Source organism: Eufriesea mexicana, unplaced genomic scaffold (genome assembly GCF_001483705.2).
Source record: "Eufriesea mexicana isolate 0111107269 unplaced genomic scaffold, ASM148370v2 scaffold474474847, whole genome shotgun sequence".
Lineage (NCBI taxonomy): Eukaryota > Metazoa > Arthropoda > Insecta > Hymenoptera > Apidae > Eufriesea > Eufriesea mexicana.
The window spans coordinates 710083-727903 of NW_016907894.1; the positions used below are offsets into that span (position 1 = coordinate 710083).

Below are 17821 nucleotides of genomic sequence, written 5' to 3' on the forward strand. Positions count from 1 at the left end.
TGACACGTTTTTCGAAACGAGCTATATATAGTTTAGGAAATAATTGAGTGCGAAATTTCAAATGCGACACCCTGTATATGTACATACATTTATAAGCAATTAATTAGAGATGAATATTGAAAGTATAAATTACATTTTCGAATTAAAATTAATCTCATTAATGTGGATTAAAATAAAGATGAATTTGATATGGGTTAATTTTAAATATTAGCTTGTTCGGAAAGTCATTTTGCTTGTCTTCTATGAAAATGAAAGACAACTTTCTTATAATGAATAAATATTTTATTTCTTATTTATTATTTTATTTTCTTATACGAAATTATTTTCCAAACAACCTAATACTTTATACATTTATTATTTATATCATTAATATTTTTACGCATTATGCATGGGAAATTATGAATCTATAAGTATTTATGATAAACTGATATTATCTATATCAGAAGATAGATAAAGTTGTGTCTGATATTTTTCATTTTTTGATCTGATTTCTATACCTGTCTGCTTACCATTTGTATCGTGGTGATTATAGGCTTTATCGGGTTTAATATTTTTTGGATTGAAGGTCCAAATGACGAGAAAAAATAGTAGGTGTACATCATTACGTGTACTGAGCAATTGATCATGCCGAACAATAGGTATATGCCAGGTATGTAATATTTTATCATGAGCCACGAAAAGTGTACCGTCGTAATATGATGATACAAGTGCAGAAACGAAATTTGACGTTGCTTCTTTCTCAGCACGAATAACACTGTTTCGATGTAATCGAAAGCCTTCAGGTACATTATGGACAATTCCAAGTTATCCGTCTGCAACATTCCCACAGAAAATTAACTTATTATTAACCCTTTGCACTCGACAACCTTTTCGTTACAGAAAAATAGTAATTCGAAAACTTTCTGTTATAGAGTCGACGAGATTTTTAAAATGGTAAATGAGAAATCATATGCAAATTAAAACGTAGAATTATTTTTCTTCGATATTCCACACATCGTTAGGTAATTTTATATTTGATATATTAAGTAACGTCGATCTTTAGAATTTGATTGAATAGCGACTGAATGTCACCTCTCGAGTGCAAAGAGTTAATTTATTGCGATATGGACGATCATTTCTCGTATGCAAGTAGCACTGTATACTCGTTAGAAAAATATTATTCAAACTAGAATCGAGGCTGTACCGTAGCAAAAATATTTCTTTTACGTTTAACACTAGAACTACCAACCCAGTGAAAATGACTGGTCCCAGAATTTTCTTTCTTGCAATCACCGAACACATACACCTGCTTTAACCACTTGCACTTGGTGGCAAGAAATTCACAGACGCGTGTGCCAGAACGGTCCAATGTTTCTGTAACAATTGCCTAAGGACTGTATACCACGTCGTTGGCGATTCCGTGACAAAAGTATTACTACGTGCGTGACACGTCTTTCCAGCGCAAGTGGTTAAGAATAAAATTGGTATCAACTCATATTAACCCATTTGCATCCAAGCGCGGAATATTCCGCGAACCACGACAGTCGTCTATCACCGAGCGCGGAATATTCCGCGAGCCACGACTCTCGCCTATCACCGAGCGCGGAATAATCCGCGAGCTGACTTTTCCATTACCAGCTGCTGAATATTCTTCATATGCCAAAGATCACGTTTGATCCCTTTTGTGAGCATCTCGTCTACATCGGTTCGTTATATTCTGAACAAGTTTTACTTTTGTTTTGAAAATCCTTTTAACTGCCATTATAAGTAGGTGCTGATACGCGCGCGGTGATACCTGCCAGTCATCAGTTGAACGTCGCTGATGCCTGAACACGGCACCTTAAGTAGAGCCATGATGCAGATGGGTTAAGAAAGAATTGTAATCAATATATTCGCTCATATTCATCGTACCGCTGAAATTACTGTAATCTGTGCACGTCAAAGTTAGGTACCCATTAAAGATCGGTAGCTCTAGTGTTAATGAAGAACGATTGAGAAGACGAAGTGTGACATTCAATCCAATAGAAGCATTAGTCCCATTCACTATTACGATTTAGCTGTGCATGTATAATTATTCGGAAAGCAAAATAACTTAAACTTTAACTTAGGCAAGGTATTGATCGTGGTGTCACGATTAAAAGCTCTCGAAGGTGAGAGCAAAATGTGTTAGTATGAAAGATTTGGCAAAATATTAAATCGGTGTCATATTTTTACGAGCATTATTTTATTTAATTTAAAATCATACCCTTTCGTTCAACACGCCCTCTTCGTATGTGGGTATTTTGCAGCTGAAGAAGTATTCTTTATACATTCCCAGGTCTATTATATTGTACACGATTAGGGTATTTACCATTATTTGAAAGATGTTGTACAATTGGATAAACCTGGCCAAACTATATGGTTTCCTGTCTTTCATGTAATTTGGTCCAGCTTTTAGAACGAAGTACAGGTATATAATTGATAAAACAATGAGTGGTATTGGAGTCTTTATGATCATCAAATCCTTGGTGGTGAGACCTGTACAGGTTTTGCAATGATCAGAAAAGTATAATATCGTAAGTCGGTGAATTTTGCTAATCCTACGTAATAAGAAAATGTAATAGCGATTGTTCAATGTATATGTTTGTGTTGGCATCTTGTTGTAATTAAATTAATTTAATTCTCTTTGAACGATAATCTGTTGGTATGATCATTATTAAAAAATCTACGAATCTATCTACGAATAGTTATGACAAATATTTAATAAAATAAGCTTTTGGAATAATTATTTTATGGACTATTTAACACTACAACTACCAACCCAGTAAAAATACACCTGCTTTAAGAATAAAATTGGTATCAACTCGTATTAAGAAAGAATTATAATCAATATATTCACTCATATTCATCGTATATCGCTGAAATTACTATAATCTGTGCACGTTATAGTTAGGTATTCATTAAAGATCGGTAGTTCTAGTGTTAAAGGAGCTGATAGTTAAATACACGCATAACTTGTGAGCAAACCACGATCACCATAATCTTTTTGCACATGACACTTCATTGCATCCTTTATTACTCCAACGAATTCCACGTTTTCCACGATTTTTATAACAAATTAATTTCTAATTTGAATAATAACTATTCATTACAATTTTTGGTAGACGTTTATTATCACTTTGTACATGATTTTTTGAACAGTCGCTTTAACTGTAGGATAATTCTTCCTAGATGATTTACAAGATTCACATTCTTTATTTTCCCATGCTTCCAAGGATAAATTGGATTTTTCTAAATTTCGTGGCCCTCGAAATTGGTGAAAATATAGCGCGAAATGTGACTATGGAAATTGTCCAGGTTTACCACTGCCCTTTCGTCGTAACAAATCGTTTCTTCCGGTCCGACGAGGTCTATAATCCACAATTTTCACACTCACCAATTCGTTCCATCAGTATCGTCATGGTCGTTCCTTTTTGTCCCTTTGGCAGCTACAAATTCCCGGTGCTGTTCGTGAAACGATATTTCACGGCCAAAGTATCCCTGTCGGAGTCTAGGTCGGACTGTGACAGCTACGCAGTCCGAGATTTTTATATTCCAGTTCATATATAGTTACATAAACGACACTGTTTCATAAACGAACTTACCGAATGGCTGCGTATGCGGGGTTTATGCCATAAATCGATTAACAATTTGAATATTTATTATCCACGTTACCTGCAAACCGACTGACCTGTAACTACTTCCACGAATTGTCGTTTGTAAAATCCTAACAAGGTATTTCGTTTCTTCTGTGAATTTATTTCAGCACTCGTCCATGACCGATGTATATTACATAGAAAATCGATAAATTGTGTAAACGATTTTTTTACATTAATTATTATGAATATTCCATTTCTAAGTTCATTTAGTGGCTGATTATCATAACTTGTTAGTTAATTATTCTTTATGTATGTCGATCTAAAAATCCCTCTTGATTACTAGGTTGACAGTTGATTATAATTTCAGAGTTTCGTTAATTTCTATATTCTGTAGTATCAATAAATTGAAATTGAAATTTCGTCATATATTGTACGTTATCTTACGATTATATATCATGTACTAATATATGTTTCTAAATTGTAATACAATTATATGTATTTATTATATGCATTGATAATACTTGGGTGAAATATCAGTATGATTGTCTAATTATTTATTTTATATATATGTGAAATAATTAAGAATTGCTTCATGTGTAACTAGTTTATTATCCCTGTCACTGTGTCATGATAATTCTATAAGACAGAGTGCAATAAAACGGTGCAGAAATTAACAAAATTGCTGCATAAGATCGTCTGCGATTCGGCGTTCGTTTATGATAAAATGCTACTAATTAATCCATGATCTCAGCTCATGCTTTTATAATTACCTTTGCGTGATCTGATTTACTGTGTCTGTACTTTATGTACCTGTTGTATATGCATATGTGCATGTCTAAACATTAATGTTGCAGGTGTTGTTAAGGAATGCCTAAACGTTTCGTAAATAGTGCAAATATGGATATCTGTAGAAGGTAATTCGAAATGTGACGAATGGCACCTGTCGAAATTCGTTGACACGAAGATAGGCAGGTATTTCGGCAATTGCTGTTTGTCTATATCAGATCGCTATGGGTATCGCAAATTTCGCCGAATTTGGGGTACTGAACTTGTCCGAGTACTATCTCTCCTCCTGGGTCTCAGTGGGCACAGGCCCCGCATCCGAGTGTGGAAGTGGCCTAGTTGACCCACCGTTGGACGCTACACGTCTAGTCTGATTTGAACGTTGCCCACAATAACTCTTACTTTAATTTTCGATAATTCTAAAGACTTTATTATTTTGTATTACGACTGCTACGCCGAGGGTTAGACGTGCCTCGCCGCCCTCTCAGCGGATCAAGTCATATATCTAAATGCGAAAGTACAGAAAATTTACAAGTACCAGACCCGACGGATCGGACCCACGTGCGACAGACCCACCAAGGCGATGGACGGACACCACTTGTAAATCACGTCATTGACTATCGAAAATCGGCTCTTTGACAGTTCCCTACTCCTCAGCCAAGGATCCTTCCGTCACACCTTCTGTCCAATCAAAAATCTTTACTTTTCCTCCGCTAATATTTATCCTAACCAATCAGAATCAAACTGGAGAAAACACCGGACAGGGCACGACGAGACACGAGACAGACCAAAATTGAGAAGTCGGTTCGTCTTAGACACCAATCACCGAAACATCGTGCATATACTTATAAACGCGTGTACGAAACGGTACTCCGATAAACGTCTCTACTATAACTATCGTATACTTTTACTGTAAATAAATACTCTATTTTAACATCACACTCGGGATCCTCAATATTGCAAAACCAATCTCGCAATATTAATTAGACGCGTGATAAGCGTTTTTGGAAATCAAAGACATTCGATACATAGGACGCGACACCGTATGACACAATGTTTAAAGATTTCCTTTAATAAAGTAGTATTTCCTGTTTCTCAAATTTTATGTAATTTTTTTGCTTCGTCTGGAATAATAATGCAGTTTCGTGACAGTGAAAAATATTGACAGTTATGAATAAATGTACGTAAATTAACTACTAGTGACAAAGATCCATGATTCTAGCGACTTGTGAACACGTACTTGTATTCGAAACGAAATAAGAGACTGTTCAAAGTCTGAATTGACGTAATATGTGCATAAACGAATAACTATCGTTTTTAGACAGGAATCAAAGTGCAGTAAAACATTTGTTATACCTATGTCGACTGTTAACCATTCTTTATTACATAATCTATAATCTGAATTGTTATTCGTCGTTTAAATTACACGCATATATTAGGAACAATAGCGATATATGGCAAATGATAATAGTATATAGGTGTATATTAATAGCGTAAATGCATTGCAATTCTAATGAGCAATCGTGCGATATAAATTACAACGAAATAAGAGACGTTGTAAGAATAAAAGGGCAATGAAAGTTCCATAAAAGTTAGAGAACAGTGGTAAATTAAAAATATTTTCACTTCGACGTGCTAACGATTTTGAAAGGACACGTGGATGGCCTGAAGAGTAAAAAATCTCAATTAAATATGAACGTAGCAGATCAAAAAATTTGTACGCTTTAAAGGCAAATGAAATATAGGATTCTTAGGTTAGGTACAAAAATATTACGTTTGTATTATACCTCGTCTTTTGTCTTTGCAACTGATATTATTTTGCCAGTGGTATCAAATTTCTTTGGTATCCAAGAATTCTCTGATTCCAACTGTCAATATATATTTCACTGTACTGAATACTCCATTTTCATTTTCTGTCAGATCCTACCCTAAAGAAAGCCTTCGGGACGCAACGATATGTTAGTTTTATATAATACTTCTAGAGGGTACGTGAAGCATAACTGAGAAATTGGGTTTCAAATGTTCTGTCGATAGTTGAATTTGTTCCAACCAGTAGTATATACCTATACACAGTACATATATATAATATTAAACAAGATAGTATGCTGAAGATGAATAGGTGTCGTTAATGTGACATTAGTGATCAATGTTATGTTACCAGCTACGATAAATGAGTCTGTTATTTGCATGGGTGTGCATGAAGTAATATTGGCTGTGAAAATGAATATTGTTGAATGAATATTGTGTTTAATTGTACTATTATACCTGTGTACCATCTGGCTATCTGACTATTATACCTGTGTGCCTTCAGGGTATCACACTATGATTTGCTTTTGTGTTTTTCGTTTTCATGTATAGTTCGTTGTAAGAGGAACGATTTTATTATTTACTTCGTGTTGCATTCATTTATATTGCGATAAAATATATTTATTTTCTACAAAACAGTGAAGAATTAAATAGTTAGATTGAGTTTGTTGCTTTATCGCAATTAATTTTGTAATTTATGACGCATTTAAAGGCCGATTCTTTTAATATCTCAGAAGCAAATATAAGTGACTTAGACCACTTTCATAATTATAGGCACATTTATCATTGCTATAATGTAACTATTTATACTTGATGTTAGGCATAAATACCAGTGACATTAGCCGTCGTTTCTCATCTTAATAAGATAATTGACATATTTTTAATTATCTTGAATTTTTGAAATTTTCTACTTTTTATTTATTTTATTGACATTTTCGACTAATATCGTGGTGAGCTAATTTTTTTGCATAAATAAAGGAGTCAGAACCTATTGGATTGCTATAGCCATTTCAATTCTAATAGGTTTTCGATTTTTAGTTTTTATTAGTTTTTAGTTTTAGTTATTTATTTACGTTTTATTTATTTATTTATTTATTTATATGGGATTAACCCATTAGAAAAATTACAGGAAAATTATTACAGTGAGGTATAAAATTAATGGTAATATAAGTAACAAAGAAAAAGAAGGATCTACAACTATACAAACAGATGAGATGTGTATGAGTATAAGAAAAAAAAAATTTTTTACAGAGTGGTATGATGTAGCCATTTTATGGAGTGAAGAGATTGACTGAATAGATCTTGCATAGGATAAGTGTTGCTAGCATTAATAATCATTCCATTAATACCTGAATGGTATTCAAAAGCGCTTTTACGATATTGTATATGAAGAAACTCATGTCGTCTTAAATGAAAAGTTGGAACACTGGAATTTTTCTAATATGTCAGAATAATTTGCAAGACCATTGATTACTTTGGCTTTTATTATAGAGTTACATTTGCGAGTGTTGGTTTTACATGTGTGAATGCGAATGAGGTTGAATGTGCGAGTGCAGTCTAGTGTGAATAATGTTTGAATAAATATTTAGAAGAACGTACCAGAATAAAATAGTTATGTGAGACTCGTCATAGAGGAAACATGAATATATAAGAGAATATGTAAGAGAGAGAAATTTTCTAGAAAGTGTTAATCAATTTTCTTGTTTAAAATAGTTTATCGCGAGTTGTTTTCACTATTAAAATATTTTTATCTAAATATGTTAACTGTTTAAAAATGTAGAAGATATTGGTGTCCATTTTTATCTACAATATTGTGTTTGTGAAGAAAAATTTTGTTGAAAAACATTCATTTTTAACACGCAACTTTTCACGATTCCAGTCTAAGAAGCCAATTTGATTTAATCATGTTATATTATTAAAAACTTTATTCATAGTACAAAGTAATAATCAAAAAGCTTAAGAAATGTCTTTTCTTTTTTAAAAAGAATATGTTACGAATTATCTCGTAGTTGGCGTCCAAGATTGTTTTAAAAATGATCACAAACCATAAAAATGTTATTCTGCATGAATAAACTTGTATAAACTTTTTCTTTTTTAATAAACTCTGTATAATTGTATTTTCTGTTCATTTAAACCAAAACACATTTAATATGGCAAATAACGAAGGGACGAAATAACTCGTAGTACGCAGTCAACGTATTAAATACGATATTATTTTGTATTATTTAGTATTTCATTGTTTAGGCTATATCTTCCTTGCCTAAAAGATGTTTTGAAATTGGGTCTCTTCAAGATAACTCATGGCTGATGCCTCTTTTATAGCATATAGCAGATCTCTGCTGCGCTCCGCTGTGCTCAGCTGTGGTTAAGTAAGGTAGGGTATTTTAGGTTAGGTTAGAAATCTGTGCTATTCGCTGTGATTAAAGGAAAGATTTTTTGAAGAAAGAAAATCTATCAAATTATGAAATAAAATTCCTTCATTTCCAACGTGTTAAAAATTTCTTTTTCTTTTTATAGATAAGATGAATTTTATTTCAAAATTTTGCTAATACAGATATACTCTGAATATGAATAACGATTGTTATCTGGAACTTAAAACTCGAATATAATTTCAATTAATTAATAATAAAGGATACTTTACAGTAGCAGTAACTATTGTTATTACCCAATTTAAGTGACGATTCGAAATTTATTAATTATAATTTCTAAACGTATCTTTTCACAGATTTCTCTTGCATTTAATATATCGTAACTCTCATTTGTCCATATTCACTCGTATCAAAATTTTGGAATTACTACACACGTTCAATGGCAATAACGCTCAAATAATGGTTAATAACAGTAATTAGAGGCAAAGTGGTGCAAAACACAATTGCACACTGTGAGATAATGTCTTTACTACTATGACACACAGTTCTCGCAAATTCCCCGTTCCTCGCTCTATACACAGCTATGTTTTCCATAAATAAACACAATGTACTTCATTATCGCCCATCTGTCAGTTCACACATGCACAAATGCTCTGCACATGTGTTTATCTAAAATTAAACAAATGGCCATCAAATTAGTTAACCGAACATTTAATTCCAGGCAAATGTCCGATTAAATTTAATTCGATTATATTTCACAGTTAACCTTGCCTCAAGTATTTCTGAAACATTCAGAAATTTCGTTGAAAATTTTATTAATATTGCTATTTAAATGTAATTAGTATTATATAATTTAAATATGTATATATACGTGTTTGGAATTGAAGCAATATTATTTCTACTACTACAGACTTAGAATTGGCTAAACAAAAATGCTATGCAATGAGATAATATGCCTAAATTTATACTGCATAACTATTGGTAGAATATTTGGTTTAGGATAGTTTAAAGGAATTTGAAATTGATTTTAACGGGAGAATAAATATTTAATGAAAGGAAATTTATATTTATGGCTATTTCCAATAAAATTCGTGTTTACACAAAAATTTGTTGGAAAAATAATCAACAGAAACATTCAACAATACTGTAAACGATATTGCAATATAGTTTTATTGTTTGTCATAATAATTAATAATATTTAATAATATTGTTTGTTATATAATTTTATTAATTGTTATCGTTTTACCATTTTGTTATTTAGTATGAAAATGTATTAGCAGACAGAAGAAATTGCTTGTCCATAACCTAACTTTCTTACAAGAGTATACATAGTATACTTCATTAGTACTAATACTTGGTTAAACTTCGTCTTCTGTGCGAAGTTTCATCCCTTTCTTTTAACAGATCTCTTGGAATCTAGTTATTTAACATTTGTAAGATACTTCATTAACAGACAGAAGAAATTATTAATTCATAACCTAACTTTTCTCTTCTTACCATAACACACATAACATGTTTCATTATTATTAGTATTTTGATAAATTTCATCCATTCTAAACTGTTTTAATAATCAAAAAATGTTTGCTGTTCATAATCTAACATTTCTATAATAATGAACATTATGTATGTAACATACTGCATTAGTATCACTACTTCGTTAAACATTTAATGTTCTCGAAGTCTTCGTCCCTTTCTTTTAGTAACATTTGGAAGTTTATTATTTAACATTCGTACAAAATTTCATTCACAGGTGAAAAAGTTACTTGCACATAACCTAACTTTCCTATAACAATATATTAGGTCTACAGGAAAGTTCTGTCCGTTAATGTCACCTGAAGTTTTGTCGAATTCACTATACTTTCCAGATTTAATACCTAACTCCATCATCCTGGGAAGTGGTCATAAATAACGATGAAAATGATATCGTTAGATAAATATAAATAAATTTGTTGAAAATGTATTATTATCTTTTACTTCAAAAACGGACAGAACTTTTCGATGGACCTAATATAACATGTCCCAAAATTCACGCAAGATTTGAATTTTGCGCCATTTATACGGAAAAGTGTTGCCAACGAAAAGAAGAATGTAACATGATAGCTGACAATTCAGGGTTATTAACACTAGGTTTACGGACGCTATCTGTATATCTATTTCTAAGGACACCTGTCAAATTGATAGGTAAAGGAAACCACATGGTTTTTATTTTAACGATTAGTTTAATTTAAAAACAATTATACATTATATTAACAGTCTTAATATAAGTTAACTAAATCTGTTCCCATCGTATAATTGATGAAACTCTTCGGATTCCGTAAATCTAGCATTAAAAATGGAGTGCTACATGAAAGAACAACGCGTCTTTATTGTTGAACAATATTTGTAATTTTTAATTAAAAACGTGTGTTTTCTGTCAAAATTACTTCTTACGTGAATTTTGGGGTACCCTACGTACATGATAAAAGTACATACTTCATTGATATCAATATTCCCTTAATAAATGAGTTATATAACCCTAAACATTAGAGATAGGCACATTTATTTGAACATGAAATGAGAAAAGATACTATAGTTGCTTCAAGTAATATAATAGATACGTATATTTATTATTAATAATGTAGGAGGTGCGGTTCGGGGAGCCGACAGGATTCGAGTTAAAATTAATAAAAGGTCTCTTGATTTGTTCTCTTCGAGTTCTCTATGAAATGTGATGTGTTCTCTTTGAGTTCTCTATGACTTTTGATGTGTTTTCTTCAAGTTCTGTATGATTTCTATAACGCCTCATCGTGTTTTGTCCAAAGTCTCTTCGAGTTTGTTTTAATTGGTTAAAAATGGATGTTAGTGGGAAAAATAGAGTTTTTTGATTGGACGTGGGTATTTTGGAAGAACTTTTGGTTGAGAACTGGGAAATTGTCAAGAAAGTTGCCTTTCGGTACTGTTTTGATGGTCAGTGTCAGGATTTATGGGTAGGGGTTTGTTCGACGCTTCACACGTGGGTCAGTCACACTTGGGTCCATTCTATTGGGTTTCCTCATAGATCGTATAGCTGTACATCGTCTGTGCCTTTATGTTAATTATATTGCTACATCTACTATAAGGACGGTAAGGCACGCCTAGCCTTCGGTATTACCACTGCAACAAATATCTCAAATTTCAAATTCCCCAACGATGCATGGAATATCGAAGTAAAATAATTCTACGTCTAAATTTGTACACAATTTCATATTTACCGTTTTCAAAACATTATTACCGTCCATTTCATGGCAGAAAATCTTCAAATTACTATTTTTCCGTGACGAAAAATCCCCCGTATACAAAGGCTTAATAATCGGAATAAAATGGCCGATACATAACCTAAAATTCCATTCGCAAGTACTTACCAGTGTCTGATCAATCTTCGCGCGTCCCAAAAATCCATTTTCATTAAAAGAACGTGAAAAATCATTGGTAAAAGTGAAAGCAGAGGGCTCTGTTGTGCAACGTTACCAGTGACCGATCTTCGGAATAAAATGGCCGATTCATTACCTAAAATTCCATTCGCGAGTATCAGCGTCTGATTAATCTTCGCGAATTGGAAAAATCCGTTTTCCCTTGGCATTTAGAAAATATTCTTAAAATCGAAAGACGTCGAGCATGTCACTATTCGTGGATCCACGGTCGGTCGATGAAAAATCATCTGTGGAAGTGAAAGCAGAGGGCTCTGTTGTGTAACGTTACCAGTGACTGATCTTCGCAGGCAGCGATCGGTTTAATGGATAAATTTTTCCCCCGAGTGATTTTAGCGGCGCAACCAATGCGGATAGCCTCGACTTTCTGCGAGTGCATTCTGGGTAGGTAATTTTTTTCCGGCACGTCGAGCGTTTGCAGGCTGGCTCGAATTGAACTGGGAATTACGCGGCCCCCAATTAAATTTCTCCATTGGTCCGCCAGTGTGATTCGAAATCGATACTACGTACCTCGAGTGACATCGTGTAATAATGTCGATGAGCTGACTCGTCGGGTACGAACATGCCGGGTGAAAAAAAGAGAGGCAGAAAGAGAGAAAGAGAGAGAGAGAGAGAGAGAGAGAGAGAGAGAGAGAGAGAGAGAGAGAGAGAGTTCTCCTGACGGTCTGGAAAAGTCTTTCAACTGTTGATGTCGAATGGAAATCCTGTAATAGCCTTGTCGAGCCACGGTTTTTCGGTTCATTGAAAATTTCTAATGTTCGTCGCTGGCTGATTTTAATATTCGCCGAACCTTTGGGAGACGAACGCGATCGTGTCGAAGAAGCCGTGGTTTCTAAGGGATCTAAGGGAGAATAATTTCTCTCTCACGCTTTGGAAATTGTGCGACGATTTGTTTCTACATGGCGTCACGAATGATTCATATCGTTATTGTAGGTGTGTATTTTGGAAAATTGGTATTGTCTCTATAAATTTGAAGGTGCGTCTTGTATGTGAGTAAAGGTTCAATCTGGTAAATACTTCAAAAATTTATTTGCAATTATTTTTAGATTGTTTTAAATTATTGTTTTATTATCTTAGATTATCTTGGGATTATCTCAGTTTATTTTTATTAATTTTTAACTTAATTTATTTTCAGTTATTTTCAACAAACTCCATTTATCTTTATTTATTTTTATTTATTTCCTCCTATTTTCAATTATTTTCAAAAAAAAAAATCGTTTGTAGTTATTTGTATATTATTTTCAATCATTTTCAATTATGTTCTATTATCGCAGTTTACTTTGCAATTATCTCGATTTATTTTTATCAATCTTTATTTATTCTCAATTATTTTTGTTTTTGTTTTAATTTGTTTTCAATTCTTTTCAAGTATCTCCATTTATTTTAATTTTTATTTATTTACTCCTGTTTCACAATTATTTCAATTGTTTTTAATTATTTCTAGTTATCTGTACTCATTTGTAATGTGTTTTAATTACTTACTTCCAATTCTTTCCAATTATTTTAGTGTCCATATACTTATTTTCAGTGCTCATTGTTTTCAACTATCTCCATTTGTTTATTTGTATTTGCAATTATTTATTTCCACATTTTTTTGCTCAGTGGTATAATTTTTCAAGACACAAGTATATAGCTATTATGCTAAGAAGGCATAGAAGAATTTTGTGAAATTACTATCATAATCATAGTACTTCAAGATGAAAAGATGACAAAAGTAATAAGAACCTAATTGATCCAATACAACATCAACCCAGATTAATTGATATTTCATTAATAATAAATAAATGATTTTATTCATCACTCTAAATCCAAAAAAGTAATCGATTACTAACTATCTGTAAAATTGAGAAATCACAAATTAATTAACCTCAAGAAAAACCGAAATATTCCAAAACAAAATATAATTCTAGAAGTATATACATTTAGGCTAATCCGTGTGAATAATTAGCATAGCACTTTAGTATTGGCTTCTACAGGCAAAATGAATTTCCATAGTCATCGCTGCTCAGCTCAATCGATCATTCCATATACGATTTTAATAACCAGACACTATCGGCGTGAACGAATCGGTACACATCTCTGATTTGGGTCAGCGAGGTAATGGTGCGAGTGAATGGAGGGACCAGTCTCTACTGGAAATGGCCCTTGTGCCCACGAAATCGCGTGTCGCGTCAAAGGTTTGTGACATGTCTATTGCTATCGGTGGTGCAGACACCAGGTCCTAGCTGTTCAGAGACGCGATATAGCAGGTCGTAAATTCGACCATCCAGAAGCAGCACCAACCGATGTCTTAGCACCACTGCACCTTGTAAATCTATCGTAGACAACCTGCTGAGTTCAAAAACCAGGACACCAGACCAGTTATTATTCTCAGTCACATGAGCATCATTCCTGCCTTTATAGTCACTAGTGTTTCATCAGTCGTTTCTATCATATGTATAGGATCTCATACGTCACTGGTTCCCAATCAGTTTTCAGTTACTACTCCTAAGGAATTTTTGGAAAAGTATTGTAGGAATATTCCACGCACGATTTTATGGAATTTTCCGCTATTATGGAATATTCCGCGCTCACTAATAGTAGACAGTCGCGGTCTCGCGGAATATTCCACGCCTGGATGCAAACGATATATAAGGATGCATGGGCGAGGAACGAACAGTTCGAAAGGAGAGTCCTGTGAGAGTCAGTGCGAAAGGTCACAGCGTCTAAGTCAGTTCATAATAAATAACAGTTTTATTATCTACCACCGTCCTTTTGCTGCCTCCTAAATAATTCCTACAGTATAATCGTCATTAAAATATTTTGTCTGTGCAGGGGTCCTCCCCTACGGTTGCTGATGATCTCGGTGCGGTAGGTATCCCCTCTGGTGAGGTGATGATGCCGCAGAGAATGAAAGGAAAAAGAGGGGATGCGATTGGTCCCGGGTCTGCTAGTGGACTCGTCAGTAAGGCTACCCTAGCAGGCCCAAGGGTGCGAAGCGAGAGTCCTTTGGACGCAGTCCTGTTCATGAGAGTACACAAGAGGTTTTCAAGAGAATAGTCAGTTAAGAGTTAGTTGCTAGTTGCTATTGAGAATTGCAGTAGTTAGTTAACACTTTACCGACTGATAGCCTATTAATAGGCTTTTGGTCGCCGATGCTTATCGACCAATAGCCTATTTTTAGGCTTTTTGGTACGTTGCTCAGTTGCGTTGCTTTGTAAGCTCCCACATTGTTGCGGCCCTAGGACCGCAATGTCCCAGGTCAAGTAGAGGACTGTTTTATGTCCTTAATGTTTGTTTTTCTTTTTTACAAATTTATCTGAGCATACGAAACGCACAGATGCTCCCGCGCGACAGTCTAAACCGAAACAGAGCCGGCGCCAGGGAGAATCTGCGGCTGAGCGGCCGGTCGGAAGTACGTATGCCGTTGAAGCGCTAGCGGTCGGTAAAGTGTTAATTGTTAGTCGTTATTAGTGTAGAAATGGTGAGCGTGGCGTGATTAGGGCATGAGGTCACCGTCTGTGACAGTGCCCTTTTCTCTAGGTATGACTGTAAAGCGCGTGGGATCGCTTGGGCCCTTCCTCGAAAATAGAGGACAATAAACAGCCGTCTTAGGTTTGGCTCGAGCGTTCAGGGTATTATCTGGAGTGCGCGCGAAAGGATGAGTGACCATGCGCAAGAATCGTGTGGACGGAATGTTTATGGAAGTATCGGTTCCAAGTGAAAAGTGGAAGTTAGGAATGCATCCGAGTGTTTGGGCTACGTGACCCGCTGAAGGCAAGGCTGTGAGGAGTGCGTGAGAAAAGCGTGATTGGGAAAGAGGATAGAGTGTACGGTTTAAATAAGGGTGCATGGGCATGAAGCGAACTTCGGGTACTCCGCGTTGCTGAAAAGAAGTCATCTCGTTCGGTTGCGGGGCCTATATTCTCGCTAGTAATGCCCACACTTCTATGACACTCCCAAAACTACTATCTCCAAGTTCGGTAACGTGACACGTTAACGTAGGCGTAAGATATCCGCGAAAGAAAAGTTATCTCAGAGTTAACTTACAATGAATTGGAAGCACTACTACGCCAGGCAATAAACGAAACGACACCATATGATTGGAAAGGATTTTGTAAACACGTAGAAACACTGGAACACGAATATTGGACGAAAGATGGAATAATAGAAGACACAACTGAAGACCTAGAATTGGAAATACAAAGCAGTGAGTCGGATAAGGAATCAGATGACAATAGCTCGAAGATTTATAAAGTAAAGAAGTACAAAAGTAATAATAATTAACATCATTTATGAAAATTGATTTAAAATTTAAGATGTATTTTTTATGATAAATTAATTATATAATTGCATCGTACTAGATAACCGTTTAAAAAAATCACACGATACAACATAAATATAAAAAATATGCGTATAGTACATCACGTTTGCTGCATAATGCAATGAAAAGTTAGTCAAGATGCTAATTAGTAATTAGTAATTGCAAATAATCATGTATTCATCGGAAGAATCTGAAGTTAATATGCTTTTTGGATGAGTCTACGCTCTTGCATCTACTTGTTGCGTCTGTCCAACTTTGTCTAGATGCATTGTTCGCTTTCTTTGTCACATGGTGTTATATGACCGGGCTAATAGGAAGGAATCAGTTCTGCCAATAAGGGAAGCGTTTTACTCTACTTCTGCCATGATGTTAGAATGGTTGGGGTGGTGGGGATTCGGTCCTACAAGTTTCTCAGATGACTTCTTTTCAGCAACGCACAGTAGTTCTTTGAGAGGAGTTCTGAGGATGGCGTTCTCTGGGAAGAGTTTGTTGGGAGATAATCAGTGTGAAAGGTCATAGCGCCTAGCATAAGTCTTAAATTAGCTCACAATAAATCATACTTTTTATTATCTACCACCGTCGTTTTCCTGCCTCCTAAACAATTCCTACATTAGTTAGATAGTGAGCTGTCGGTCGTAGTCACCTAGTGAGGGCTTGTCGCAAATTCACTAGCCGTGATTTCGTCTTTCACACCTCACCTCGTCACCTTTTATCTTCATCCCACTTAACATCGAAATCTCGTTCCGGGATTTCTACATTATTTTCTTAAAATTGTCAGTAAAATTATTTACATCGTGTAATTAAATGATTATACGTCGTACTCTTATCGTTAGTTTCCTTTTTCCTATAAATATACGAATTTCGAGAATAAATCGGGACGCACCTACTCTCTCTGGTGAATTTCAATAAACCGTAGCATAATCAGGCTGAACTGCGAGAGAAAAATTAAAGACGTTGACCGTTCCGGAGGAATTTCGCGTAAACTGCGAATTTACGAAATTGCGATATTTATGCAGCCCGAGATAATACATTTATGCGACTGCCCTGCCTTTCGCGGAATGAATGTTTCTCGTTAGAGCATGATGCAACTCCGTTGGACGGTTCTATTACTAATTTAACTTCCGACGGTACGCCAGCGACAAAGTTAAATCGAACCCGAATGAAGGTCTTCAACGTGTTTCTGCCGCAACGACGTGGATTCGGTAGGGCAGTTAGAATGAAAACCGCGGCTTCCGCTTATGGTTGCAAAAAAAGGGGGGGGGGGGGAATGGAAAAAACAATTTTTTACGTAAAGTGCTCTCATCGCTTGTTCATGTTTTACCCATTTCCGCGGGACGTTGACGAGTAATTGTTTGCCTTTGCAGACAGTACAAGTTTTTCTGCGTGTAATAGATCGATTTATGGATCTCTTGTCGAATAATGGTTGTCCCAAAATTCACGCGAGAAGTAATTTTGATAAAAGACAGGTTTTTAATTAAAAATTGTAAATATCGGTGAACAATGAAGATGCATTGTTTT

At 34.7% G+C, this 17821-nt stretch overlaps 1 protein-coding gene across 3 annotated transcripts; it reads right to left on the reverse strand.

Moving 5' to 3' along the window:
* Positions 1-466: 466 nt before the first annotated feature.
* LOC108555115 (elongation of very long chain fatty acids protein 7-like) lies at positions 467-3698 on the reverse strand. Of its 3 annotated transcripts, XM_017910653.1 has the most exons (5): positions 3603-3698; positions 3395-3527; positions 2330-2496; positions 2225-2267; positions 732-812 (listed from the first exon to the last, which is right to left on the reverse strand). In XM_017910653.1, the coding sequence occupies exons 2-5, from the start codon at positions 3417-3419 to the stop codon at positions 805-807; spliced, it is 243 nt and encodes an 80-aa protein (XP_017766142.1). In that variant the 5' UTR covers positions 3420-3527; positions 3603-3698; the 3' UTR covers positions 732-804. The 3 variants fall into 3 exon arrangements, with proteins under 3 accessions (XP_017766135.1, XP_017766127.1, XP_017766142.1); XM_017910646.1 differs by lacking the exon at positions 2225-2267 and having other exon boundaries at positions 467-812; positions 3603-3692; XM_017910638.1 differs by having other exon boundaries at positions 467-812; positions 2225-2496; positions 3603-3689.
* Positions 3699-17821: the final 14123 nt, after the last annotated feature.

Coding starts and splice junctions, on each gene's coding strand:
- LOC108555115 (XM_017910638.1), bottom strand. CDS start 3,419: ATGACGATACTGATGGAACGAATTG. Junction 2,497..3,394: donor GATACTGATGGAACGAATTG/GTGAGTGTGAAA, acceptor AAACCTGTACAG/GTCTCACCACCAAGGATTTG. Junction 813..2,224: donor AGGGCGTGTTGAACGAAAGG/GTATGATTTTAA, acceptor GGAATGTTGCAG/ACGGATAACTTGGAATTGTC.